Consider the following 26,983-nt stretch of genomic DNA (forward strand, 5'->3'; position numbering starts at 1 on the left):
ACAACAGGAGAATATAAATGACCATATTACCCACATTAGGGGAAATTCAAGTGTACCAGCAGCAAGTTAAAATTAAGTGGAAGCAAACATATTCACACAAAGATAAGAAATATTAAAATAAAAAATAAGGGACTGTACAGTAAGGCCAAATTTACGACATAGACAAACTGATAGGGTACAGTAATTAAAATGAGCATATTCTGACTAAAAGAAATGTGAAACTGACATGTAATTTAAAGAAAAATAAAAGCACAACATTGTAAATGTGTTTCTATGTGCATAAAAACACTGTTTAAAATTAGGAAAACTGCAGCAAACAGCAGGGATGCAATAATTTCAGTTTGTTGGGAGCAGTGACTTACAAAGTCTTACAGCTGCTGGAGGGAAGGATCCCCTGCAACGTTGTGCACCTAGGATGCACCACCACTCTGTCACTGAAGCTCTGCAACAGCTTCATGCATGGGGTGGGAGATATTGTCCAACAGTGATGTTATGTATTTCAGTCAGAGTTGTTCCATCTCCCACCACCTGCAGTGTCAGGTCAGGACGGGGAGCATCCCAGGACAGAGCTGGTCTTCCTGATGAGCTTATCTAACTGCTTCCTTCCAGCTATAGATAAACTTCTACTTAAGCCCTTTGGATTGTTGTGTCCTGGATGACAGAATCTACAACAGCATTTGGTCACACATTGCTGCAGGAAGACATCTTTTGGGTTGTGTTGGTCATGCAAGAACTAACTGCACGCCTAAGAAACCCCACAACTCTAGATTGTTCAACCTAAAAAAATTATTTTCCATACAAATGTGACACAATTTAAAGGAGAAATATGCAGCCTTTTTAATGACAAGAGATTTCTTCCCGCAAATATATACATATATATCCTTGCGCTTTGTGTTGAGACTAAAATGTAAAAAAAACAAAAAGTGTCAAACCCACCTCATGAATTATTAGTATCCATGTGATAATAAAAAAGTATAAAATAAAATTAACGAGGACATTTTAATCTGCTTATGTTGGGATTTTAAAGCGCAACAATAAGTTTGATGCTTGAACGAACTCGACAAGCAGTCTGTCAATGTCAGATCTCAGCAGCTGTATCACAACACTGCCTGTCTGGAACCCAGTGTCTCTAGTTACAGTCAGTCACTGCTTCACTGCGCTACTGACAACATCAGTTCACTCACTGGATATAACCACTGTGTATGCAGTGGGTTAAAAATACGAGAGGAAGCCACAGACGTGTGAATATGAAAGATAAAAGCGGTTAGGATACTTAACAACAACCGGCGTCAGCTAGGACGAACTTATCTCCCCCAGTCATCCAGGAGAAAGGCAGCCGACGTGTGACGCTATTCTGGGTGGCTGACTGGACGCAACCAAGTCCGAGGTCTGAAGGCCTCCGAGGTTTAATTTCCCTCAGAAGTTACAGCATCAGTTCAATTAGTGGGGTAAGTTACTGTTTGTCTAAATATACGTGTTTTTAATCATTGTTTCATTCAGCGAAGGCAACACATAAAGCACACAGGAGTGTTGCTCTGTGTCTAGCTTAGCATTAGCATGCTAAGAGCCGCACTAAAATCATGGGGGAAATAGCGACTTTTTTTAGCCGACAACAGCTAACAGTTAGCTTCACCGAATCATAGAATTACAACGTCTGGCCAATATTATGTGTTATTTAACATTTCCTTTAAAAATTCGGAGTATTAATCTGTAAACTTAAATAACATATTGTCCTCACTAAGTTAAAATAGCGCGTATTAGTAAAGAACTCCATCAACCTCACCTTGTTAAGAACTAGATGGATAAATCTTGTTTTGGTGCAACTGAATGATCAAACATGCAACGAGATTTATTAAAAACATTGCCATAAGTCAAATGCTACCTAAGTATAGTGTTAGCCATGATAGACTGAGAAAGGACGTGTTCCTCCATAATACATAAATAACAGCTGTAAGTTTACACATCCCCTTTCAGATCAATTATCCCTGGATCTGTGCAGTTTTTAAACATGGTAAATGTTACTTATGCAAAAGCATTGTCAGTTTATAGCAGGCCACGAGAACACTTAAATAGTATGCTTACTTGCATTGAAGTTTTCTCAAAATACACACAAAAAATACTATTAAAAAATATATATATTTTCCTGGCAATCCAAAATGGTTTTGATGATCAAATGAATGTTATTGAATACCATCTGACTTGTCGTATCAAAAATTCCAAGAAGCAGAACTCGTGTGACAGCACGAAGCAGGCTAAGAAAAGCAACACTTAATATCTGAATCTATAGGCTTTAAGTATCAGGTGAGATGCAGAATCATAATCAAAAACACAAGTGGCCTTCCCACATCTAGAGAATCCCAAAGCGTACGGGTAGTTGTGTGTACCAATACATCTGCAGCATTTCAGAAAAACAACATCAAACCAACAAACAGACATGGCGTGATCATCTGAAGCTACTTTTCTACTCTAATCTAGATATAGGTTTTAAAAACTACACTTTTTTTTTTTTTGAATGCTCAGGTTATCTTTGTTTTGATATTGACATCTCTCACAGCACTGTAATCTGTTGCCGACAGCAAATCAGCGAGCAGAGATGGCAGACAACGCGGGGCTCCAGTTTGTCAGCTCCTACGCCTTCGAAGCCATGCAGAAAGTTGACGTGGTGCGTCTCGCAGCCCTGAGCGACCCGGAGCTGAGGCTGCTGCTCCCCTGCCTGGTGAGGATGGCTCTGTGTGCTCCTGCAGATCAGAGTCAATCATGGGCGCAGGACAAGAAGCTCATCCTGCGCCTGCTGTCTGGAGTGGAAGCCGTCAACTCCATCGTAGCACTTCTGTCTGTGGACTTCCACGCATTGGAGCAGGACGCACGGAAGGAACAGCAGCTCAGGTATTATTGACGTTTTTTTCTTTTGTGACGGCAGCTGATGAGGGATATGTCTGTACTCTTAATGCATAATTCCAAGTGTTCACTTCAGTGATTTTAACAGTATTTTGTATTTTCCACCAGGCACAAGGCAGGCGGCTCCAACGGTGAAAGCATCCTTGTGTCGCAGCTGCAGCACGGACTCACCCTGGAGTTCGAACACAGCGATCCGCTCAGAAGGCTCCGTCTGACTCTCAGCGAGTTGCTGGCCATCATGAATAAGGTTTTCGCATGCCGTTGGGCATGCTGCATTCCGAACTTATTGCTGGTGCTGTTTTAGTGAGGCTTCTTTATGTAAAAAAACAAGAATAAGATATTATTGCTAAAACATATTACAGGTGGAAATTATTCAGTCAAAACACAAAAATACTTACTTACCATTTATTTCCATCAGTTCCTCACCTGCTGAAGCTGAATATTTCTCTCTTGTCTTTTTATTTTTCAGGTGACAGACTCCAATGGGGAGTTTTTCTTGAAGTCTTCTGAGCTCTTCGAGAGCCCCGTCTATCTGGAAGAAGTGGCAGATGTCCTCTGTATTTTACAAGCAGGTAACAAATGCTGGCCATCTCTTTTCTGGAGATGACAGAAAACCTCTTAAGAGCAGAGACTGCGCGACAACCTTCCTTGTCCAACATCAGTGTCTGACCTCACAGATGCTCCACTGTTAGAAAAGTCAAATATCACCAGAAATGATGGCAGTTAATCATCTAAACTTTTGTGGCTTTTATTTTGACATTTTGTACTTGTGCCTTTGAAACTCATAGTAGGAATAGACGATACATTTAGAAATAGGTGTGTGTGTGTGCGTGTGTGTGTGAGAGATTTACTGATATTTTCCTCACATACACATCATCTGTAGTTCACATTCACTACTCCTGGGCCTAAGTGGCACACTGTTTTTGGACTTTTAATATATTCGATCACTTTTTTTAATGGTGGAATTATTTTATAACAATTAACTTCAGTGACTTTTAAAAAGAGAGAAACTAGTCTCACACAACTGTCTTTATATTCAGGCTCAACTATATACATACACCCTCACTATTGTTTGGATCAATGTCCTTATAAAGTAAGCAATACCCTGGCAATAATCCTGGCTTGATTTTGATCACTCTTCCTATATGATTTTATTTACATAAGCTTGTTTCCTAACACAAAACTACATTTTAAACATGGTACAAAAATCTTTACCAGTCTTGATATCTCAGAAGTTTAATTGTTCTGTGGTCTGTTTGGGATCATTGTCCTGTTGAAGCACCCAACTGGCTAGTAGGATTTTTAGTATGATGTTGGCTAGGCCTGCACGGATTATTGCAGATTTATTGTCATTGCACTAACAATGTTCGCCGTTTGCATTTTGCAAAGCACTGCTTTGACTGCAATAAACGGTAGCATGCATTTGGACTCTCTGAGCCTTTTGTTGTTGGGACAATTTTTTTTTCCCCCTCAGTAACTGGATAGACGACTCCTTATCTGGGTGTTTACTGTGAACCCAAAGCAAAGCTTATCACAATTAATATCACATCCACCAATATCATCACATATTTCCTTTTATATTATGCAGCATTATTGGAATGCATGTATATTTATGCCTCTGTGTGCTTTCCGTCCCGCTGTCAGAGCTGCCGTCTTTGCTGCCCATCGTGGACGTGGCGGAGGCTTTGCTTCATGTCCGCAACGGCGACTGGTTCATGTGCCTGCTGGTCGCTAACGTCCCAGACAGCTTCAGCGAAGGTAAGCCTTCTGCCTCGGAGGGCCGCACGTCTTTACTGAACAGCGGCCATTCAGAAAACACCCACTGATCGGTTTGTTATATTTAAAGGCAAATGTAACTTTAAGCTTCCAATCTTTTGCATCACTCCAGCCGGTTCCCCTCTTAATTCTGACCTCGTCAGAGTCCCCGAGGGCGCGTGCATTTGTCTTTGATGATAAACATTGAGTTCTCCGGCTCGCAGAGAGAGCCATGTGTGCTTAAAGGAGCAAATTAGAGGAGATCTTCTGTTGTCTCCAGTGCCTCCTTATCACAAACAGGGTCGGCGCCGAGTCAATAGAGTATTCCTGCGTTGGCATCAAGAAATCCTTTCTGCTTGACTTGAAAGACTTTCTGAGAATAAAGCCTAAGTGTAATAAATGGGACGTCTAGAAGCATCAAGGCCAGTCCTTTTTAACTACGACTGATAGGCAGTTCAAACTTTGCGAGTATTTTTTATTTTTTCCCCACAATGCATAAAAAAGATGTTAGATTCAGCAGAGAGAGAAACTGATATGATTCGAGGACATGCCACAGTCTTATTCAGTCATAACATTTTACTTTATAAGCCGTCTGCTGTGGGGGGAACTAGAGGAAAAATGAGATAATGCCTCCCTGATGAGATTAGAATTGCGTCCCCCCCCCCCGACGGCAATGAGTCACGATTCAGTGGCGTTCGGTGCTAATGGAGGGCGAGACCGGGCCATAGCAACAGAGTCTCCAAGGCTGTTGTTTTGGTAAACCGTCGGACTGGGATTCCTCCACATGTGAAATCCGACCAAATATCTTAAGAGGCGCTAAGATGGGGCTGTGTTTGGGTTCAGTTTGCAGAGGGCTGATCAAGAACGGGGAGCGTCAGGATGAGGAGAGCGTGGGGGGTCGGCGCAGGACCGAAGCCCTCAGGCAGCTCTGTCAGATGAACCCCTCGCAAGCCCTGAACATCAGAGCCATGGTGGTGAGTCGCCCTGTTAATGTAATCACAAGACTCCAGACTGAGCCCACGGGCAAGCTTTTCCCTGAACCTAGCTAGCTTTCATGGAGGTCGTTGTTTATCCTTCTCAGTTTCCACTTCATATACCTGGGTGAAAACTAATTATCTGGGTAGAAATGCACCCCAGAAGCCCCTAACAGTCGGAGAGTACTTTTTGATTTAGCCCAAGGAGGCTCAAAGTGAGGCTTGTGAGGCATTTGTGGCCTCTGGCATGTTTTTTTTTTTTTTTTTTTTTTTTTTTGTGACCAATACGTCGTGATTGACATGCCATCAAAATCAATAGATAATACATCAGAGAGAGTATTCAATATATAAAACTTTCACTGAACTCCGATCCAGAGCATTCTGGGAGATGTAGGCAGAAGGAAAACCTTTTACTGCTCAACCTCCCACAGCCACCTAAGCAAGGCTGGTGGCATCAATGAACTCACTCATTCTCTGGTTACCTAGCAACAACCTGTTCGGGTTTCTCCACCACGTCTCAGAAGTTCTTAAGAATAAAAAAAAAAAACAGCTTGGAGTTCTGATTTCCTTCTATTTTCATGCTAAATAGGAGCAGATCTACTTATTGGCCGATAATCTAAAATACACCTTGGTGCATCCAAATCTCCTTTCATTTGCTGTATTAAAACTTGGTAAAATGATCTAGATCCTGTTTCTATTGCTGAAAACAGACAAAATATTGTTTTCAATTTTCTTCAACTGAGCCCAAAATAATAAGCATACTGGATGCCTTTCATTTAACCAGGAACATGTGCAAAAACCATCTGAAGTTTTGGGGCTACAATCAGATTTTTTTTTTCTTTTTATCACGACATTTTTGGTGATTTCACTTTTTTTCATTTGCTTTTTTCAACACACTTGCATGTTTGTGCCAACAAATCAATTCAATTCAAAAACTGATTCCATATTAAATGTCATACCATCACATCATCAACGGTTCTTATAAGAGATGCTGAAGTTGTCGGCTGTGGGCAAGAAGGACCTCCTGTAGCGATCTGTGCCACAGCAAATTTGAAGAAGCCTCTGACTGAAGACACACTGTTCTTGTACACAAAGAGGATGCTCGGGTTTGTTAATCTCTTTCTTAATTTTATGAAGAATCTTTTTTCGCGCCATCATCTCCACGGTTTCACAGTCGATCCCCTGAACAGAACCTTCTCGAATTTCTAGATACAGACAGAGTTCTCCGACAAGGTTCTTGGGAATAAAAGGTCAGGAAAGCATAATAAAAGCAAGTCAGTATAACTCTACAACCTCCCTAAAAAGTTTGGATGAGGGATGGATTCATCATTCTTGGCTCAGTATCTCTCTGCTGGAGACATTTGCAGCAACCTCACTCTCACCCTTAATGTTCTTTCCTGCATTACTATTCATGGCTAATCTAAAATAAATACAAGTCGCACGTCTCTTTTCATCATCTTCTTTCTTGGAAGATGTTTGCGGGAGGACATGTTTATGTCGCTGGTTTGCTGTGTTTGTAGAAACACGGTGGAATTAAATATCGAGTGTGATTCCAACATAATCACACATCCGTAGTGGTTTAGCAGACTTCCTAAGTAACATATTAATTTACAGCAGTCTGCGTTTCTGCTCTGCAAAGTGACGAAATCTTAAAAACAAAAGTAATGTATGTTAAGTCTGAACACTTGTTGTGTAATTGGCCCTGTTTTGCTGTCAACTTTTTTTTTTTTCGCTTTCCCTCTCTCTCTACCAAGACGGACTCGCGTGGCAGAGGTTAGTAAAAGAGATTTGTCTCCTCGCTGATTTATGTTGCGATCCACTGTGCGGTGCTAACCCTGAGGGGAGAAATTTGTCTTCTCGCTTCCCTCCTCCTCTGGAGGAGGTTGCAGCATTAGGTCAGTTATTGAACAAGGCCCCGGGAGGTTGTGAAAATTCATCGCTCCGCAGAATGATGCCTCAGCACGACTTGCCTCCCGCGCGGCTCCACTAAGACAGAAGGGCTGCGGAGTTAACGTGAAGCTGTCCTTAAAAGTATTTTTAGTTTCCCGACCGTTTCACGGTCTGATCGCCATCTCAGGGTTCCTACGCAGTTTGAAAAAGTCTGGAGAGATGTGGACTTTGATTCAAGTGTCTTGGGGGTTTTGATCAGGGTTTAAAAAGTGAATTGTTGCATATAGAAAACAAATAATTGAATTTACACATTTCTTTTTCCTCTATTCTATTCCGTCTATTCAACTGGGCTTGTCACGATAGCAAATTTTACTGGGCGATAAAGTATCCCGCAAATTATTGAGATAAACGATAATATTGTCATTTTGAGACCATTTTCAACTAATGTAACAATAATGACATTAATGCAAGTACACCCTCTCAAAGATAAAAAACAAAAATCTTAATTTAGAAGGAACATTTTACACTGGAACTGGAAAACATTTTAATTATCCAATATAACTAAACAAAACAACTGAAGAATAATAAGTAAAATGAATTATGAAGTCTTAATAATCAAAATTTTGTTTAAAAAAATATCAGTTTTTGATATGGAAAAAAAGGCAAAAGTGCCAATTAGGATTTTTGTAAAAGAAAATAGAAAAGGTGGAAATTAACTACTTCACACTGGGTGTCAAATGTTTGCAGCATTTTTCAAAATGTTGCCTTTTTAACAATATTAGGAAACTTTTTAACTGTTGTTTTTCAAATGGAGGTGATCTCATTTTAATTAAACGAATGATTAATTATCTTATTGCTTATCATAGCAGGCTTATATCCAACTGGTGTGTCATTATCCATACACAAGTACAGAAAAATACTAGCTTATTAAGATATTGAGGATGGGTGATACATCGATTTTATCGATTAATTGAATTTTCTATTTTTGAAGATTTTATTTTTTTGAAAATTCAGATTTTTTTTTTTTTTTCACCAATGCCCTCCTTTAAGATATTCTCTGTCATTTACAAAAACCAAAAACTTAAGGGGAAAAAAAAGAGTGGTTTTAATTTTAAGCTGCATTGCCCTGCCCTGTGATAAACCCTCTACTGTGTGCGTCCAGGTGGAGGAGTGCCACCTGCCTGGTCTTGGCGTAGCTCTTACTCTGGACTACAAACCGGACACGGCGGACGAGGCCGTCAGCCCGCTTGTGTCTTATGTCAGCGGTTTGCTCCTGGGAACCAATAGCAAAGTCCGGACCTGGTTCAGCATGTTCATCCGCAACGGGCAACAGGTAAGCAGGAAGTTCTTTACTCTATTGTTTCATTGCTCATAACACCTTTTCCTGAAAATCATTGTTAACTTTTATTGTACCATGAAAATCCCAGTGAGATTAAAAATGTCTTTCACAAGAGAGTCCTGCTCAAGACTTGGCAGCAGTACACAGAGTTTACAGAGCATCCAGCCAACAGCACCTTTGGTTTAATGTTTTTCTGTAACTTGCCCCAAGAAGATGGAGCAGAAAACTGGAAAGATTTCAGTTATTTCAGCTTTTATTAGTCTCTGAGCTCACAGGAAAGTCTTACCTGTGTGAGTGACGTCGTGCATCTTCATAATCGTCATTATTCGGTACTTAAGTTTAGTAGTTCGCTAAACATGGCTAAAAGAGGATTATGTTGTGATGGCAACCGTGGTGCCAGAGCTCAGCGTTTGGCTCAGAGGTCTTCCTCTCGTTCGCTCCGCCAGCGGAAGAGAGAGAGCAGCTCCGTGCTGTGGCAGATGCGCAGACAGCTGCTGCTGGAGCTGGTGGCCATCCTGCCGCGTTCGCGCAGCACGCACGTGCCCAACGACGCCAACGTGGAGGACGGGGGCGGCTCGGGTTACTCTGGTCTCAGGGAGGAGCACGTGGTGAAGGCCAGCGCTCTGCTCCGCCTCTACTGCGCCCTCATGGGCATCGCCGGGCTCAGGTGAGATGCCATGTTTGTCGCTCTGTCCTCTTGTTGGGGGTCGTCAATTCTGGCTTTTGTTTGTTTTCGAGTGCGATGCTTGGCTTTAATTGGACTCGTATTTAGACCTACGGATGAAGAAGCGGAGCAGCTGCTGCAGCTGATGACCAGCCGACCTCCAGCCACTCCTGCTGGGGTTCGCTTCGTCTCTCTGTCCTTCTGCAAGCTGCTGGCCTTCCCCACCCTGGTCAGGTACATAAAGTTTTTGTTTGTTTGTTTGTTTGTTTTGTTTGTTTTCATGCCCTGCAACACCTACTGTACGCAAATTAGAGATGCAGCGATCCAATGTTGATATCTGTATCGGTTCTGGTATGGAAAAAACAATCTAGATTGAGTATCGGTGACAATTTGTCTGATACATCAGAGCAGATCTATTCAGTCTGATTCTATGCTTTGTGCTCTCAGTGACGTCATGCTTTATTATTTATTTTACGTTATATTTAGGATTCCTAATTGCACTTTAACCACTTGCTTGTTGCAGTTTATTTTCACATGTTCTATTGTTTTTGTCAGTTTCTTTATTGGGTGTTAGGCTCTTAATTGCACTGACTGAACAAATTAAAGTTGTTTTGTTTTTAAAAGCTTGTGAAACTATTGGTGTATTTAAAACAGATTTTCTGAACTTGAGCAGAGTTATCAAATAAATGTGTAATTCAATATATTTACATCTGTATTTAAAAAACAGAAACATTTTAAGTTAATTCAACACTTTTTTTGTATCGGATCGGTTATCAAAAGTGGATTGGTGTATCCCTAATTCTATTAATGTAACTTTCAGATTTCCTGTCTGTAATAATTTAACTGTACTACCTTCATCTGAATGTATTTGCTAAAATGTTGTTTCAAAAAGTCCATTTAAGTATTGTCTTTATTTATTTCTCAAGTTTTATTACAACTATTCGCATCTCTGTGTTTGTGTAGCACACCAGAGCAAGAACAGCTGATGGTCATGTGGTTGAGTTGGATGATCAAAGAGGAGGAATATTTTGAAAGGTAAGACGTGGAAAGAAGAAAAAAAAACTAACGCGCAAACCACATTTTTTTTGTTTAAAGTTTAGCTGAATTTCTTCACCTGGCTAAATATCAATAAAGCTGGTCAATATGTCTGGCTAAATGACTACTGTTGAGTTTCATCTCAATATAGTTGTTTATCTAAATTATAAATCTCACTTCATAATTCACCCCTTAGGTTCCACAGGTGTGTGTTCTATTTATGGTTTGTTTTATTAATTTACCAGACATTATTTTTGTCCTTTTTTAAAGAAAAAAATCCCCCAACAACTAACATTTTCATGAATCTTTTTTGTTTTGTTTTTCTTTAAATAAATGATGATGAGATTTGTATTTGTGTTGAAATCAGAATGTAATTCTTAGAGTAGATAAAAAAACTTAAAAAGGATCCAGGAAATTTCCATCCCAGAAATGCATGTTAAATATTTTGAGACATTTTTAAATATAAGTTCAAAACAATATTATAAACATTCAGATTAGCAAAAAGAAAAAAAACTCATCATAATATATTGTTAGCTTCCACATAATAGGAATGTTGAAGCTAACATTCCTTCAATGTTTTTATTTAGCATTGAAGGAATGTTAGCGGGTATGTGAAAGCATTTTAGGAAATTAACTTTAAAGCTATTATTTTTAGCTCATCTTCTAGTTTCATCATTTATTTTTCTAGTTATAAATATTTGAAATCTGATTTAGTTCTCTTCCGATGCGTTCACATAATCACAGCTGAGTTGTTGTTGGCACAGCTCTGGACTTTTGTTGCTCTCGTACCTCAGGAGAAAACTTCAGCTTTAGTTTATTGAAACGTTAAACTATGCATCTCCTGTGGATGTTGAAATTCTTGCATATATGTTGTTGTTTTTTGTTTTCAGTGTCTAAAAGTTAAATTTAGCTGTTAGATTTTCTTTTTCTTTTTTGTAGAATTATGAGCCAGCTCTGCACACTGTTTTATCTGTCAGAGACTTAACTCATCCTCGTTGCGACTCAGGTGCATAATATCATGAATGCTCTGAGCTGGAGTTTGATCTACACCGATGCAGTGTGTGGACTGGAAGATTATGGAAACGAATCAGTTTTATTTTAAATTCGTCCCAATAGGATCCTGGATTATGCACAAGCCTTGATGCCTATCCTCAGTCGCCTCTCATGCATACGTGTGTGTGTGTGTGTCTTTCTTACAGTGCTGCAGGCGTATCTGCTTCTTTTGGAGAGATGCTATTACTGGTTGCCATGTATTTCCATAGCAACCAGCTCAGCTCCATTATTGAGTTGGTGTGCTCTACTTTGGGGATGAAGGTAAGGTGGGAGGGAGACTTAAATCAATAAATCTGTCTGACTGACCAGGTACTGGCCCCCACTCCTCCCTCTCATCTGAGGCAGCAGCAGTGCATACCACACTATAACACTAATGAAACACTCGCAGCATACACACATCAAGTAAGACGTATCATACCCTGTGGCCAATTTGCCATTTTATTACTTATTAAGTGCACTATTGTTTCTTCCCTGCGATCTCAGTAGTTTTCCTGTCTCAGTGTGTTTTTCCACTAAGATGTGTAATGTAATTGGATTTAGAGCCTGTTTGTTTCCACCCCCAGGGCATTCCTTTCAATTCAGCGCTCTGCCTGCCATGTAGAATTTTCTTATGAAATATGAAAGGAGGGAATTACAAAATATCAGCGCTGCTTGCCTGAAGGTTGTTTTCAGTCGCAGCAAACCTCGCGCTGTCGATGTTTCTCATTGTTTTCTTTTCTTTCTTTCTTGTTGTTGTTGTTTTTGTCCGGTGGGTGTTTATCTTTTTCGCAGATTGCCATCAAGCCGAGCTCTCTGAGCAAAATGAAAACCATCTTCACTCAGGAGATTTTCACGGAGCAGGTATTTATGCCGTCCGTCCACTCTGGCGTGTGTTTTCTGTTTAGGTATTAAACACGGCGATGGGAAGAAATAAAAAAAAACAAAAAACAAAGACCCCATGTCAGCCTCTTCTAAAATATTTGGACATGAATTTTTAAAATCAATTTTAGGTCAACTAGCTTAACTTTCATGACAGATGTGTGAGGAAAACCTCTTTGCTCTCTAAAATAACCTTGCTACAAAGAACATGAACATACCGTATTTTTCGGACAATAATCAGCTACTTTTTCCCCACACTTTGAACCATGCGGCTTGTAGCCCGGTGCGGCTTTCCTGTGGATTTTTCTTCAACCACCAGGGGGCGCTTTAGCAGGAAGTGAATCGTTGGAAGTCAAAACTGGAAATCAAAGAAGAAAGTGCTAATTTTCATTTAGAACAAGCACATGCTAGCAGCAGGCACGTGGGAGAAATGTTTTCAAACTCATACCCGCTCATCATGGAAACAAGAAGTTCATATGATGCAGCTTTTAAGTTGAAGGCTATCGATCTCTGCATGTAATCTCATGAACGAGTCCATGGTTGGAGACGCAGGACTGCGGCCTTAATAGCAGATTTATTGCTATTTTCCTTGTGGAAAACCGAGAGCAGCGGATATACCAGCAGCTTATATATATGTACGTTTCCAGTTTTTTTTTTTTTTTTTGGTTTGTTTTTACTTTATGGGTGCGGCTTATAGTAAGGTGCGCTCTGTAGTCTGGGAAAATACTGTAATTATTTGAACGCCATAGCAGAGATTATCTATCAGGGGACGGGGTGTCCCGACTTTTCTTCAGCTACAAAATGCTTTTCTGTTTGTTGAGGTGAAATAGATTACCATAATTTCCAGACTATAAATTGCTTTAGACGCAGCATAAAGGAAAAAAACATGTGTAAAATGCATTTGAGTGAATTTAAGTGGAATTAGTTTAAAAAAAAAAAGCAACATGAAAAGGAAAAACAAAACATAAATCAGACAGTCGGTGACTAAATGAATAAGGTGTTGTGTTTATGTGTCCCGTTGTTTTGCTGTGTAGGTGGTTACGGCTCATGCTGTGAGGGTGGCAGTGACGAACAGCCTGAGTGCCAATATCACCGGGTTTCTTCCCATTCACTGTATCTACCAGCTCCTTCGGAGCAGAGCCTTCACCAAGCACAAAGTGTCCATTAAGGTTCGTCTCCTGCTAACATTCAGCTGAGATTACAGACGCTGCATCAAAACTCCATCGTCTTGCCAATTCTTGTAAATTTGATGGAATTTGATGGAACTTCTTATTAGAATCTGTAAAAAGATATGATTTAGGTTCATATTTTATTGCAATATTATGTTATCCTTGACAAAAGACATATAAATTTTAATTTGGGAGTTATTTTTTTTACAAAATCCCAGATGGCATATTTATTGTTACTCTTAATTTTAGGTTTTTACTGTACTTTTTTAAGTTGACTAGACTTTCTAGCAATGTCTAATTGGTAATCAGTGACTTTATTTATCAATGAATATGATGCCACAACAATGGCTATTTTTCATCTGCTGTCCCTCGTCTATGAGAAATTTGTCTTGCAATTTGTCTTTCTAAATTAAAAATTGAGCAAATTTTGTCAACAAATACAATTAGTCAATACAAAACAAAGGAAACTGCTACCATGGTTATTATAAAAAGTATAAGAAATCATTCAAACTAATTTAATCCTTCATCTAGATTATGAAGGATGACAGCTCTGATGAATTATGAACCAATTGTTTGTTCTTTAAATCGGTTTTCTGTCCTGTAATCTCAAACTTGCATACAAGGTTTGTTAAACTCTACTGGGAATTAGGTCATATGAAGCGGATATTAACCTTTTTACCAATAAAAACATTAGGATTTGGATGGACATGATTATAGGTATTTGAGATGCTTTGGGTCTACTGGTTCAGAATTTAATTTATTTGTTTTTTTATAAAGTAAAAGCTCTCTGGTCATTCCTTGATGTGCTAACATGTAGTTTATGGTTTGGCTCTTCCAGTGGAAATGGGAATCTTTTTTAGAGTGCTTGGCATTATGAACTCCTTGGAATAACAAGATATTTAATAAAATAAAATCTTATGTCTTCTGCCAGTTAATAGAAAATAAGTTGTTTTAACATTTGGCCAAATGAGATCATGTGGTTCACCAGACGTCGCCACGGCAACCTGAAGCCCCAGAGCTAAATCCTTTAGGGAACCTGAGTGCGTACTTAAATATGTGTGAACCTTTCAGGACTGGATCTACCGTCAGCTGTGTGAAACAACCACGCCAATCCACACCCAGCTGATTCCTCTAATCGACGCCTACATCAACTCCATCCTCACTCCAGCGTCCAAGGCCAATCCCGAGGCAACCAATCAGCCAATTACTGAGCAGGAGATCCTCAATGTCTTCCAGAGCTCTGCAGGGGTGAGTCATTCCCGACCGGTACCAAGAGAATCTCATTCTGCAACTTAGAAAACTAACGACAACAGACACTGCGTCACATCTTCTTCAGTGTTTCCTCAGTTTTATGTGTGGATTGGATTTGTTTTAATCTACAAGCCCTTTAGGGTTCGTCTCTACCAGCGTTGCACTTCTAGCGACCGATATTTGTCAAATATCTGAAATGCTGATCATCTGTGAACATCCGTTTTCTTGCCACACAGAATTCATTTGAGACCAGGACTTTAACTAGGCCTCTGACCTACAGTCAGTAATTTCTCTTCTTTTGTTAATATTTTGTTTAGCAGGGTGATGGCAGTCGAGGAGGACGGCAGCGCTATTCCATCACCACGCAGCTGCTCATCCTTTACTACATCCTGTCTTTCGAAGAGAACCTGCTGGCTAGCACCAAACAGCTGGGTAAGACAAAAAACACCCTGCAGGCCCTCCCACTGTGACGCCAGCTCACTTTCTGCCTGTCGCAGAGATGCAGCGATCCGATATTGATACCCATATCGATCCCAATATTTAAAAATTACTAAAACGGGTGTCTCTGACATTGTGTCTGATCCATAAGGGCGGATCTATTCATTCTAATTCTATGCTTCTGTGCTCTGAGCACAGAAGCATAGAACAGATTTATTATTTTTACACTCGGTATACGAAGTGAAAAAAGTGCGTCGGTGCATCCCTGCTCTGTTGGAAAAGGCCAATGCTCGTCCACTGTCACTTCCTTCGCTGAACAATGTCACTGGTGTTCGTTTGAGGGGAATTTGTCAGGCATCAAGAGGAGGTAGGAAGCGATCTGACCTCTTTAATCTCCTAGAAGACGCCTCCACCGTGGATGAGCGGTCATTCATCTTCCTCTATCTTGGCACCAAGCGTTGGCGACTTCGTCGAGAGTAAACGGCGAGCTGACAAACGGCCAAGTCCGGTGGCTGTGGGATCACAGCTAACTAGGACACACACACACAGGCCAGATTAAGCCACATAGTCTGTGTTTGTTCTCCCACATGACGGGCGCTCCTCTCGCCCTTCATTAGGCCAGATTTATGTGAGAGTTTATGCCCATCCCTTTAATTGCTGTGCTTACCCAAGTGCTCCCATAGCCTTCAAGGGGGGAGTAATGAAGCCCATCAGCGTGGTAATGAACCCACGTCAAAGAAAGATCACTTCTGAATTCCTTGAACTCATCAGCACTGCAGCTTTAGTGCCCTTATACAAATGAAATCAAATCTTTGTCCTTCTTCTTCTGTGCTCACCGTTTGATGCTCTGTGTGTGTTTTGTTTTTGAAGCACTGATGCAGAGGAAGCCAAAGTCTTACTCCGCAGCCTTAATGGACCAGATCCCTATTAAGTACTTGGTTACTCAGGCCCAGGGGCTGCAGCAGGAGCTGGGGGGTGAGTTTCCAATCTGATATCTACATTCATTAGACTAAACTGGCTGTTAAAAGCTAAAGACGCAGCGATTTGAATTTCTGATCTCCAGATGTTTTAAGGCTTTTGACCCACCAATACATTTTTTTACCCAAATCCGGTTTCTCTTGAAGCCGGTGTAAAACAGGACTTTACTAACATTTGAAGACAAATTGTCTAAATACCTCAGTTATACTCAGAGGTGGGTAGTATTTATTGTTTAATTGATGGGAACAGACACACAGTAATGTAGACAAACTGAATAAAGCAGCAGTTCCATGTCTGTATCAAGGTGTTTATCGGTAGCAGTTGTCCCTACATTGGCTTTTCTAAACAATATATTTAAAGACTATTAAATATATTGTTAAGTCTATTAAAGACTAAAGGGAAATAGTAATGTAAAATAATAAAACATCATATTGACAACATATGCAAAAATCATACATCTTATTTATTTTTATTAATTTTCATTGTTTTAGTCTTTAAACACATTTTTTTTCTTTAGACAGAGAATGTGAAGTTATGTCAAATTCTTATGTTTTATTTATTATTCATTACTGTTTTCATTATTATCATTTTTGTAAATAAATAAAATAATCAATAAAATACCTGTAATTGAACCTAACTTTACATTTTTGTCTGTCGGATCACATCAGTTTTAAATATTAAAACAAATGTTCTGATCAGTTCCTCTGTATTTGAGTAATTTTTTTTAACCAGATACTTTTTTACCCTTACTTGAGTAATTTCTTGAGCAGTTATTTTTTAATTTTACTTGAGTAAAATCTCATTGAAGTAGTGCTACTCTTACCTGAGTACAATTTTTGGGTACTCTACTTGCCTCTGCTTATGCTAAAAAAAACGTGTCATGAGTCATTTTCACTCATTAGCAACATCCATACAAAAGATGGTCCAAACTGGTGTTAATTTAATTTTTCTCTAAACATAATTAATTTGCTTTGTGGAAAGTTTAAAAAAACAACATTTGTTGCCGATTCCAGGTCTGCACTCTGCACTGTTGAGACTTTTGGCCACCAACTACCCTCACTTATGTTTAGTGGAGGACTGGGTGTGTGAGGAGGAGGTGACGGGAACGCTACCCCTTCTCAGAAGGATGATGCTTCCCAGTAACACCTGCAGATACACCCAGAACCAACTGCACCAGGGTAAGATTGATGAGAACCAAGTTTAGTCAAGTCACTTTTTTTAGGCCCATCCATCCTTGGCAGAGTCCAACTCTCACCAGAAATGGGTGAGACTTTAAAAGTCTGTTACTGCTCCCCAACCTGGTAAAATTGTCCAGCGACAGTTTGATCTGTTTCTTGTCGCAGCTGAGCCAGAAATTACTGCAGAAAGACGCTGAGAAGCTCTCTGGCTCGAAGATAAATGCGACCTTTTGTTTCTCCAGCCTTCCAGAAGTTGCCCTCCAGCAGTCCCAGGCTCATGCGGATCCTGGAGCATTTGACTCTGCTCTCACCTGGAGACCTGATCCCTTACGCAGAGGCCCTCACAGCCAGCACGGCCCTGCTGCTGGAGCCCGGCGTACCCCGACGCCTGCTGCAGACCCTCAACAAGCTCTGGATGGGCCTCAACACTGTGATGCCCCGCAGGTGCTACTTGGTGCTCCATGTGATGAAGCTTTAAAAAAAAACACACACACACAAGAATACATCTACTGTATTACGTTAATAATAGAAATTCTATCAAATTCTGCCTGGTTTGAAATCCTTTAAAAAAACATCTGTTTACAGATTAAAAGTTTATTGCTCAAATTCGGTCTTGAATATTGATGATGACTAGATGTTCTGCCTCTAAAGAATGTGACTCAGTCAGAGGGTTAAAGCGAAACCTGCAGGGCAGAAGTTGTTGCTCTTAACTTCGGGCCTCACGCTCACTGTTTGCGTGAATAGATCGCTATCGAGCAAAGCAACTCTCAGTGTGGGTGGACTTGCTTGCTTACATGAGGGTCACCCTCAGTGCGCCCCAGGGCTCTAAGGAGCACGGTTACCTAAGCTCCGAGCAGATCTATCGATCCAGAGGAGGCCTGCAACAAGAAGAGCTCAGGGCAGGAAAACTCTCCATGAAGGAGATGTGAGGGATTGCTGCCTCCCCGCTGACTTTAGTATCTTTCCATGCTCCCTCTTATGTTGAGTGTTGCAGAGACGGAAGAGAGGGGTCCTGGTGAAGCTTGGAGGAGGGCAGCGGTGTCAGGTTTCACACAGATACATTGATTAATAGGAGTGTGCAAGGCGCTTGAAGGGTTTGGAGCTGCAGCTCTACCTGCTGTTTAGAGATCAATACCTGGTTCACCCTGACGGGGGCAAACTTTCCATAAGCTAGTCTTAGTAAATTAAGCTATTAATGTCATACAGAGATGTGCTTTACACTGTGTTTGGGTTTATTGCGGTAGTTGGTACAAAAAATAAAAAAAGGAAGTTCACATTGTCATGTTTTGCAACAAAACTTGGTCAGTGTGTCCACATGTCTAAAATTATTACCTTATCCACACACATTATATAAATGAATATCTGTCATAAAAAAATATCAGATCGGTTTTAAAACGTTTTCATCCACATGAACAAATACGTCCCACAGGGAGCACTGTAGCGCAAACACTCTCCATCCATTCAGATTTAGCTTAAGATACTTTACAAAGCGGAATAGGGCAAAAAAAAATATCAGTCAGGTCTTTGAAGCTGGTAGAGACAAACCCAGAATACTTTAGCAGCTGTTGGACTGTTTATTGTAGTTTTGTTGCCTGTGACGTTTATGAGGCTCTTTTATTTCTCTTCCTGTTTCAGGTTGTGGGTGATGACAGTAAACGCCCTTCAACCTTCAGCCAAGCTGCTCCGGCAGCAGACGTACACGCAGAACGACCTGATGGTCGACCCTCTGATTGTTCTGCGCTGTGATCAGAGGGTCTACAGGTAAACACTGCACTTGCATCATCAAAACGTGCTACCTACACACTAGGGATGATTAGTAGATTAGTTAATTTTAATCTAATAAACCATTAATCAATTGATGACATTTCTATTTTTTGTTATATTTTATTATATAAATATGTCTTAAGTTTAACAGTGTGAGAAAACCACAATTTTCTGTTTATTCAGTTTTTAATACATCTGACACAAAGTAATATTAAAATTTAATGGGGTTTTTTTGGTAATTCAGCATATTGTGGTCATCTCTTTTGATATAAGAGCAAACTCAGCCTTTCAAGAAAATGGCTGCTTAGCAAATAACCGATAATCGATAGATTATATCAACCAACTTCATATTAACTCATTAATCGATAACTTACATCGAGACCCAAGCAGATGCCCAAATGAGTAAAATGGATGTCGTTTACATTTCTTCGTCAGGTGTCCCCCTCTGATGGACATCGTCCTTCACATGCTGAACGGATACCTGCTGGCCTCCAAGGCCTACCTTCAGTGTCACCTCAAGGAGACGGCCGACTTCGATCGGCAGAATCAGATCATTTCCAACGTGGCGGCTCCTGGTCAGCCGGACACGCCCGAGGTCACCAGGGAGGAGCTGAAGAACGCCCTTCTGGCCGCGCAGGTGAGTGAAACACTCATCAAAACAACGGGGTTGCATCTTCAGTCCCCGTGGGGGGTTCTGACAACCTGATAACCGCTTGTCTCTGTGGGGCCTGCAGGACAGTGCGGCTGTCCAGATCCTCCTGGAGATTTGTCTGCCCACCTCCGAAGAGCAGGTGCTGGGGGCCGCCACAGACAGCCTTCTGAGGACCAATCGGGGCCCAAAACAAGGAAGCCGGCTGCCGATGACAAGCAGAGGGAGCATGGACGACACCGAGCCGGAGGGGGGGCTGCTCAGTGACCTGAGGGAAGTCCAATGCCTCATCTGTTGTCTGCTGCATCAGATGTTCATTGCTGACCCAAACATTGCTAAGCTGGTTCACTTTCAGGTAAATACAGTTTGGTCCTACTTCCCCTCCCAAGTTTTGGCAACAATAATCTCTGGAGCTCAGAGCAGCTGTGGGCTTTTAAAGGGGCAGGATTATGTCAAATTGACTTTCTGAGCTTTACATCATGTTATATAATGTTATCCCCTCAGCAAAAACATATCTGCAGTGTTGCCTTGATGCTTCCTTGCACGTTTGAGGAATCCTTTAATTTTCCATGGCAACCATTCAGCCAGTGCAAAACGCCTCGGTGGACCTAGCGCTGCCTTCAAATACAGAGCTCCTCCTCACAGCTGCAGCTTCCGAGCGCCGCCTTACAGAGCAGCCCTCCCACACTCAGCTCCTTCAGACTAGCCAGCAGCAATTAGCAAACACCTGGTGGAACTGCACATCTGCTGAGCTCGTTATACGAGCTGCTTCTCAGTGAAACGCTGTGAAAACATTGTTAAAGGGTTAATAGAGGAGAAACGTTGTGATGACTTCCTGAAGGAAGAGTTTCAGAAAGAGTAGGAGTTTCTTAAAGGTGTAAAAAAAAACATCATATAGTGAACAGATATATAAACCAATAAGACCACATTTTGTCAAGTGCCGTCGTTAAAATGTTCAATTCACATCAAATATGTTGGTCAGTGTTCCATTTATTATGGTACTTTGCTATATTGAACATATTTGATACATACAGCATTTTTATAACAACTTCATTTTGCTATAAAATGGCGCTCTGTGGCTGGCAGACACATGACACCGCCCCTCTGACTACTGTCTGACAGCCATATGTTGGGCTTCTTCTTAAGTAAATCCACCTCTGTCCACACGCTGTTGAACAGAAATTACTAATCCACACATAAGCACACACAAAATGACTGCTTGGATGAGTCCACTGCGTCCTCCCTTGTCTTTATGGTTTAATTATAGGATTAATATTTTCTTCCCCCCCCCCCCCCCCCCCCCCCTCTCTCTCTCTCTCTCTCTCTCTCTCTCCCCCTCCCTTTGCATCAGGGTTACCCTCAGGCTCTCCTGCCTCTGACTGTGGCAGGCATCCCCTCCATCCATATCTGTTTGGACTTCATCCCAGAGCTGCTGGCCCAGCCCCAGCTGGAGAAGCAGGTGAGTCGTCCCTGCTGCTTCCAGGCTTTAAAATCCTGAACTTTGCTTGGTTTTGTGCCAGAACCTCCCTGATAGACCTGCACTCTTCATTGGCAGCTCCTCCAGGTTGAAATCTACTGTTTTTAATGTGTTACATCCATGAGTGACATCTCTTGTGCTTTGTTTGCCCACAGATCTTTGCAATTCAGCTGCTGTCGTACCTGTGCACGCAGTATGCCTTACCCAAGTCCCTGAGTGTGGCCAGGCTGGCCATCAGTGTGATGGGCACGCTGTTAACAGGTCAGCAGCGTCTTGTTCGAGGCCCAAATCCAGCCCACCGTAACTTTTTAGAACCTTCAGTTGTGTGCTTGAATAATATTTCATCAATCAAATCAACTGTATCAGCAATGGGTCTTTATCGTATCGGATCGTATCGTTTATCATTTATCGTGATGAATTTGATTTATCGTTGCAATAAATTTTAATCCCAAAAAACTGTCCATAATTTTGGGATTATTACTTTTTCTGTTTTTCGCTGAACAGTTTATTCAACAAGAGCATCCTTATACATCAGTCAGTTAGGAAATATTGATTAAATGCAGTTTAGTGATACAAATCATCCTTCTTTTTGACTGGTGGCATAAAGATGTGCATTAATGAAAAGGGTATGTTTGTTTTATTTTTTTAAATTGAGCTGGGTTTGTGTTTGTGGGGCTGTGATTTTTTAGGTACAATTACCTAAAAAAATAGGTAATAAATAGTTTTTCTTGTCACATTTATTATTACCAGAATAGCAGCTCAAAATATCATTATAAAACTTTTAAACCCATATTACTCACCCCAAGAAGTTCTCATTGAATGCAGAGGTAACTTTTATTTAATATTTTAGCAGTTTGTTAATGGGGTGGTTTTATTACTCCGTCCTGCCAAAACCGGCCATCTGAGGACATTTATGATCCTGGTATGGCCCAAAATGAAAATGAGTTCCACCACTCCTGCTTTATGGGATGTTTTTATTCTACTCCTGTTAGTATTCAGCAAACACCATGTTTTAGTATGCTATTCCTGTGGAATGCTGCCACCGTCTGGCTACTAGCTGCCACTGCAGCCGTCCCTCTTAATTACAGCGCATCTAGCAGCCTCCTTAAGAGTGTGCTGTGTGTTTGCACAGCTGCTGCGTGGACTCATGAGTGTGTGTTGTGCTTCGTAGTGCTGAATCGTGCCAAGCGGTTCTCCTTCTTCATGCCCACGCTGCCGTGCCTGGTGGCTTTCTGTCAGGCCTTCCCGCCTCTTTATGACGACGTGGCAGCTTTGTTGGTTCAAGTGGGCCAGGTCTGTGCTTCGGATGTGGCCACCAAAGTCAGAGACATCGACCCTTTCATCGCCCGTAAGTATAACAGTTACTTTCACTGTTTGGCTTACCGTTGGCTAAGAGGAATACATGTTGCTCGGGTGTTAAATATCAGAGGTGTGCAATCGATCGATCCGAAACCAAGTAAATACTGCAAAATAAATACAAGTAGATTTCCCTGATACTTTTTATTTACGTTTGATACATTAATCAAACTTCTGACTTTTAGGTATTTTTGTGGTTTTTCCTTTTAATTTATTTATTTATTTATTTTTAAAACCAGGGCTGAATTGGGACGAAGTGTCTACAAAAAACTTTAACATTTACATGATAAACAGCAGCAATAGGAAAACAAAAACGTATTGGTGAGCGTTGTTTCATGCATAAACAGAGAGCAAAAAAATTACAATTTGAGAATAAATCAAAACAAAATCTTTTTTTGAGGTACATCACCGAAAATAAAATAAAAATTCAAGAGGGAACCTGAAACTAAAGTGTCAATTTTACCACACCAGTATCGATCCGATACTCATACAGACTAGGTATCGATATTATTGATATTTTTGGGTTAATCAATGGTTTAATTGCTGCTCTGCATGTGTTTCAGCAAAATTGTTGTTTTGTGTCTCTACATCCTCCAGTTAATGATTAATGGATTGCTAAATTGATTGATGAGTATTTTAATAATCGATTTCCGTATTTTCCACACTATAAGGCGCACCTTCAATGAATAAACTATTTTAAAACTTTTTTCATATATAAGACATTATAAGGTGGGTGCATAGAATAGACGTTACAGTTAGAGTTGCCACCCGTACCGTATTGAATCTATACCGTTTTCTACAAATGTAGATGTATAATAATAAAGAAGGGGTCTCTGAGTGCTTTATATACTAGGCTGCCCCAGTCATTGTTTCACTCACGGTGTTGGTGTTGCGTTATTGTGCCCAACTGCTTTCTGGGTAACGCAGACCAACCGACATGCTGCCGCCGCAGTCTCTGTCTCTTTTCCCCCGAGCCCCCAGTCTTTAAATGTATAAGGGCTGGTCCCTTGGGAACCCTAGTCCCGGATGAATGTCTAAAGCCACTTTGTTGACATAAAGAATGTCAACAAAACAGTCGACTCGGGTTGGCGAGGAGAGCCTCCCGCGACTGGGCCGGGGCGTGGCCGGACGATGGTCACCCTTCTCCATTCGCACACAGCATGTTTGTGGAGAACGTGGTGCTAAATGACCTGCAGACGACCTGATTATCAGGTCAGTAGGTAGATAGGCGAGTCAAACTTTATTAACAAACCAGCGTTCTGACAACTATCCCAGCATGCACCGCGCGCTTCTTCTTCTACGGGCAAAAATGAAGTCGGCGGCTGCTTACTGTAGTTGCTAGATCTGTTGAGGCTCAATATTGGTCCATATATAAGGCGCACCGGATTATAAGGCGCCTGTCGGCTTTTGAGGAAATTGAAGGTTTTTAGGTGCGCCCTAAAGTGCGGAAAATACGGTAATGACAATTAATCGGATTATTTGGTTCAGACCTATAAGACGTACTAATGCATCGTGCTTGTCGGCGCACTAGTATGACGCCACAAGCGGCGCTCGCCTGCCCAGTGAGATTTATATATTTATTTAGAAGTAAGAAGTTGTCAAGTTTGATTATGGCAAAGATATGGCACTGATGGTTTTCCATCTCGGTATTACAGCACACTTTACCAGAAGACCTCCAAAAGACAACAAATGTTCAGATCACATGTATTAAAATGGATACCGGTTGCATTTAAAACATGTTATTGTTGCTGAAGTAGAAATAAAAACCTCCTCCTCCTCCCAGGCCTCCAGAGTCTGAGAGAGAAACCCCAGGAAGCCGCAGCTCCGGGCGGAGGCTCCTCCAAGCTGACTCTGCCCCAGAAGACGGCCGAGGAGCTGGGCGGGGCCGACCCCGACGTGCAGCTCTGCTACTGCGTCGAAGCCACCTTCATGGACATTATCAGCTCCACGCTTCACGGACTATAGACCGAGCGCACATTGAGACTTTCACACATTCTGTGGGAGCAGAGAGACCTGACCCGAAGAGACGGCTAGCCTGCTGCCTGTCCAACACTCCTAACAGGGACGCCGTCGCTCTCTGCACATTACGGCACGAAGCTAACACGGCTAAATGTTGCTGTGAACTGTGGGGAGCTTTTGCTACTGTTTTTGTTTGTAATAAAATTATGGGGGGAAAAAAATAATCTGGTGGCTGTTTGAGAAAATAAACACATTTCATAGTTTTTATCTTTAGGAATAACATCCAGAGGTTCATTACGTAAAGCGTAGTACATACATTAACTTCTAGCTTCTTTTTAACTCACTTTTTGAAAGTGCATGTCCTCAATGGTAGGTCTGGATAAGTACTCAGGGCTTATTTAATGTTAACGGCAAAGAGTTTTTGATCTATAGGAGCCTTTGATGTAACATTACGACTAAACGGCTCTAATCTATGGCTTCTAAGCTAATCAATGGGGAAGTGATACACTGGTTAGCAGTTAGCAGTTGAAATCGCTGGTTGAAAATACAGCGTATACAACTTCACGTAGTTGCTAACTAGAGAATAACACACATGTTGGAAAGGAAGCAGTCTGCTGAGGTGCTGATGCAAAAAACAGCCAGGAAAACGAGGGAGATGTATTCAGATCAAACTCAAAACTAGCTGAATTTTACTTCCAGACTTAAATCTTCAGTCGTGTGGAAAAATTAGGTCAAACTATCACATATAAAATTCTTTGTAAAGGAACTATGTTCACATATTGATGGTGAACCTGATTCTTCGAATTGGCTGTAACCACCAAAATCCTTGATCCATGTTTTGCTGATTTAAAACAAAGACATGCTTTTCCAGCTGAGGGGAAAAAAATGTAAAACACCACAATAGCTTGAAAATGACCCCTGCCCCTGATCTGTGTAGTGTTTACGCCGTTTCTCTCTCCATTGCCTGGTTTCAAGCCTCCTCAGACAGGACTTCCTGTTTCTCAACTGCCATCCAGACCTTGATGGATCTCCAGGTTTGTTTTGGCTCATTGTCCTGTTGTAGAGTCCAGCTCATCTTTCCGTTTTCCCAAAGATGGTTTCACATTTTCCTCAAGCACCCTCTGATTCTCTGTAAAGCTCTATGATGGTGAGCTGGTCAGGTTCTGCTGCGCCCAAAAACTGAGACTTCCATCTCCAGGCTTCACAGGTGACATAAGGTATTGTATTTAGACTATACCTCTACTGAACTCGTTTTTTTTATGATGATGCTTTATTTCTGTTGTATGGCTTTTATCTCTCAGTAGTGTCCAGGCCTATAATGTCTAAATTTGTACAGTATTTGCTCTATTTTATTTTATTTTTTAACTCTGGTGAACATGTTTTTATGTGCTACAGTTTTTTTTTTTTAAAAAAACAAAGATAAAAACATACAGATCACGTGACGGTATAAAATCCTCTAAGTAATTGAACTGAATTGAACTGTTTTCTCTCCGTGGATGTACTCTAAACTTTCGCCAGAGGGCAGTGTTGTCACATCAAAAACAACCCCATCCGGTTAGACTTAAATTATTACCAAGAAACATAGAGGTTAGGTGCCTGGATGTCCCCCCGCCCCCATTATTTCTAATTTTTAAAAATGTTGTAAGGGTTTTGTGCATCGACGGTAGAATCATACACAGGAACTATGTCACTTCATTGTTACAGCTACTGAAACCAATCACAAACTTAAAATATCAATTGGTATTTTAATCAATATTGAGTGACCAGAAGGGGAGAAATGAAATGGTGATGTTTTGCAAACACATTGGGCTTTCTTGTATCCTGTTTTTCTCCTCTCTGTAAAGCCAGCCTTGTACGAAACGCACTGGAACAATTTGTTGTGCTGCTGCAGTTTTCTCGGTGCTGTGAGAGATGCCTCGAGCAAAAAAAAGTTGAAATCACAGAACAGTTTTGTTTTCACTGACGTTGCCACGGCGCCTCCGACATCCAGCATCTTTAAAGACAACTTCTTGTGAGGAGAAAGAAAATAAAAAAGAAAAGCTGGCAGGGAGAGAAAGCATCTATGGTGCTCGGGGTTTTTTTTTTTTTTTTTAGAGGAAGCAACAACGTCTGATGTTTTTCTTTACGGCGGTTCGCCTGCAAAACTCAAACATGTTGAGATTTTTGACTAGAGTGGTAAATATTTATGGAAATGGGTTATGACTGCCTCCCGCCTTCTGCATACATCTCAATGAACTCCCTGCTATCATTTAACACTTCCTTCAGGTCACTGGTGGTCCAGGGGTTCTTTGTTAGGGA

The 26,983-nt window shown here is 41.1% G+C and overlaps 1 protein-coding gene across 2 annotated transcripts; it reads left to right on the plus strand.

Annotated features, from left to right (window-relative positions):
* The first annotated feature begins 1,087 nt into the window (after positions 1 to 1,087).
* On the plus strand, positions 1,088 to 24,899 carry ints2 (integrator complex subunit 2). Of its 2 annotated transcripts, none has more exons than XM_008428198.2 (25): positions 1,088 to 1,448; positions 2,577 to 2,886; positions 3,007 to 3,145; positions 3,368 to 3,470; positions 4,543 to 4,656; positions 5,497 to 5,627; positions 8,680 to 8,850; positions 9,303 to 9,523; positions 9,629 to 9,754; positions 10,484 to 10,555; positions 11,755 to 11,869; positions 12,380 to 12,448; positions 13,501 to 13,635; positions 14,707 to 14,883; positions 15,207 to 15,318; positions 16,195 to 16,299; positions 17,316 to 17,480; positions 17,723 to 17,924; positions 19,116 to 19,241; positions 19,680 to 19,881; positions 19,979 to 20,248; positions 21,245 to 21,352; positions 21,526 to 21,631; positions 22,542 to 22,718; positions 24,510 to 24,899. In XM_008428198.2, exons 2-25 carry the CDS (start codon positions 2,594 to 2,596, stop codon positions 24,689 to 24,691), a joined length of 3,621 nt encoding a protein of 1,206 aa, XP_008426420.1. In that variant the 5' UTR covers positions 1,088 to 1,448; positions 2,577 to 2,593; the 3' UTR covers positions 24,692 to 24,899. The 2 variants fall into 2 exon arrangements, with proteins under 2 accessions (XP_008426420.1, XP_008426419.1); XM_008428197.2 differs by having other exon boundaries at positions 1,089 to 1,448; positions 15,204 to 15,318.
* Positions 24,900 to 26,983: the final 2,084 nt, after the last annotated feature.

This window comes from Poecilia reticulata, linkage group LG14, assembly GCF_000633615.1.
Source record: "Poecilia reticulata strain Guanapo linkage group LG14, Guppy_female_1.0+MT, whole genome shotgun sequence".
Classification (NCBI taxonomy): Eukaryota; Metazoa; Chordata; class Actinopteri; order Cyprinodontiformes; family Poeciliidae; genus Poecilia; species Poecilia reticulata.

Bases quoted from the DNA above. Each gene is read 5' to 3' on its own strand.
- ints2 (XM_008428197.2), top strand. From the start codon at position 2,594: ATGGCAGACAACGCGGGGCTCCAGTTTGTCAGCTCCTACGCCTTCGAA. The intron at 10,556-11,754 runs GTAAGACGTGGA...TCTTTCTTACAG, and splicing joins GAGGAGGAATATTTTGAAAG to TGCTGCAGGCGTATCTGCTT. The intron at 20,249-21,244 runs GTAAATACAGTT...CCTTTGCATCAG, and splicing joins CTAAGCTGGTTCACTTTCAG to GGTTACCCTCAGGCTCTCCT.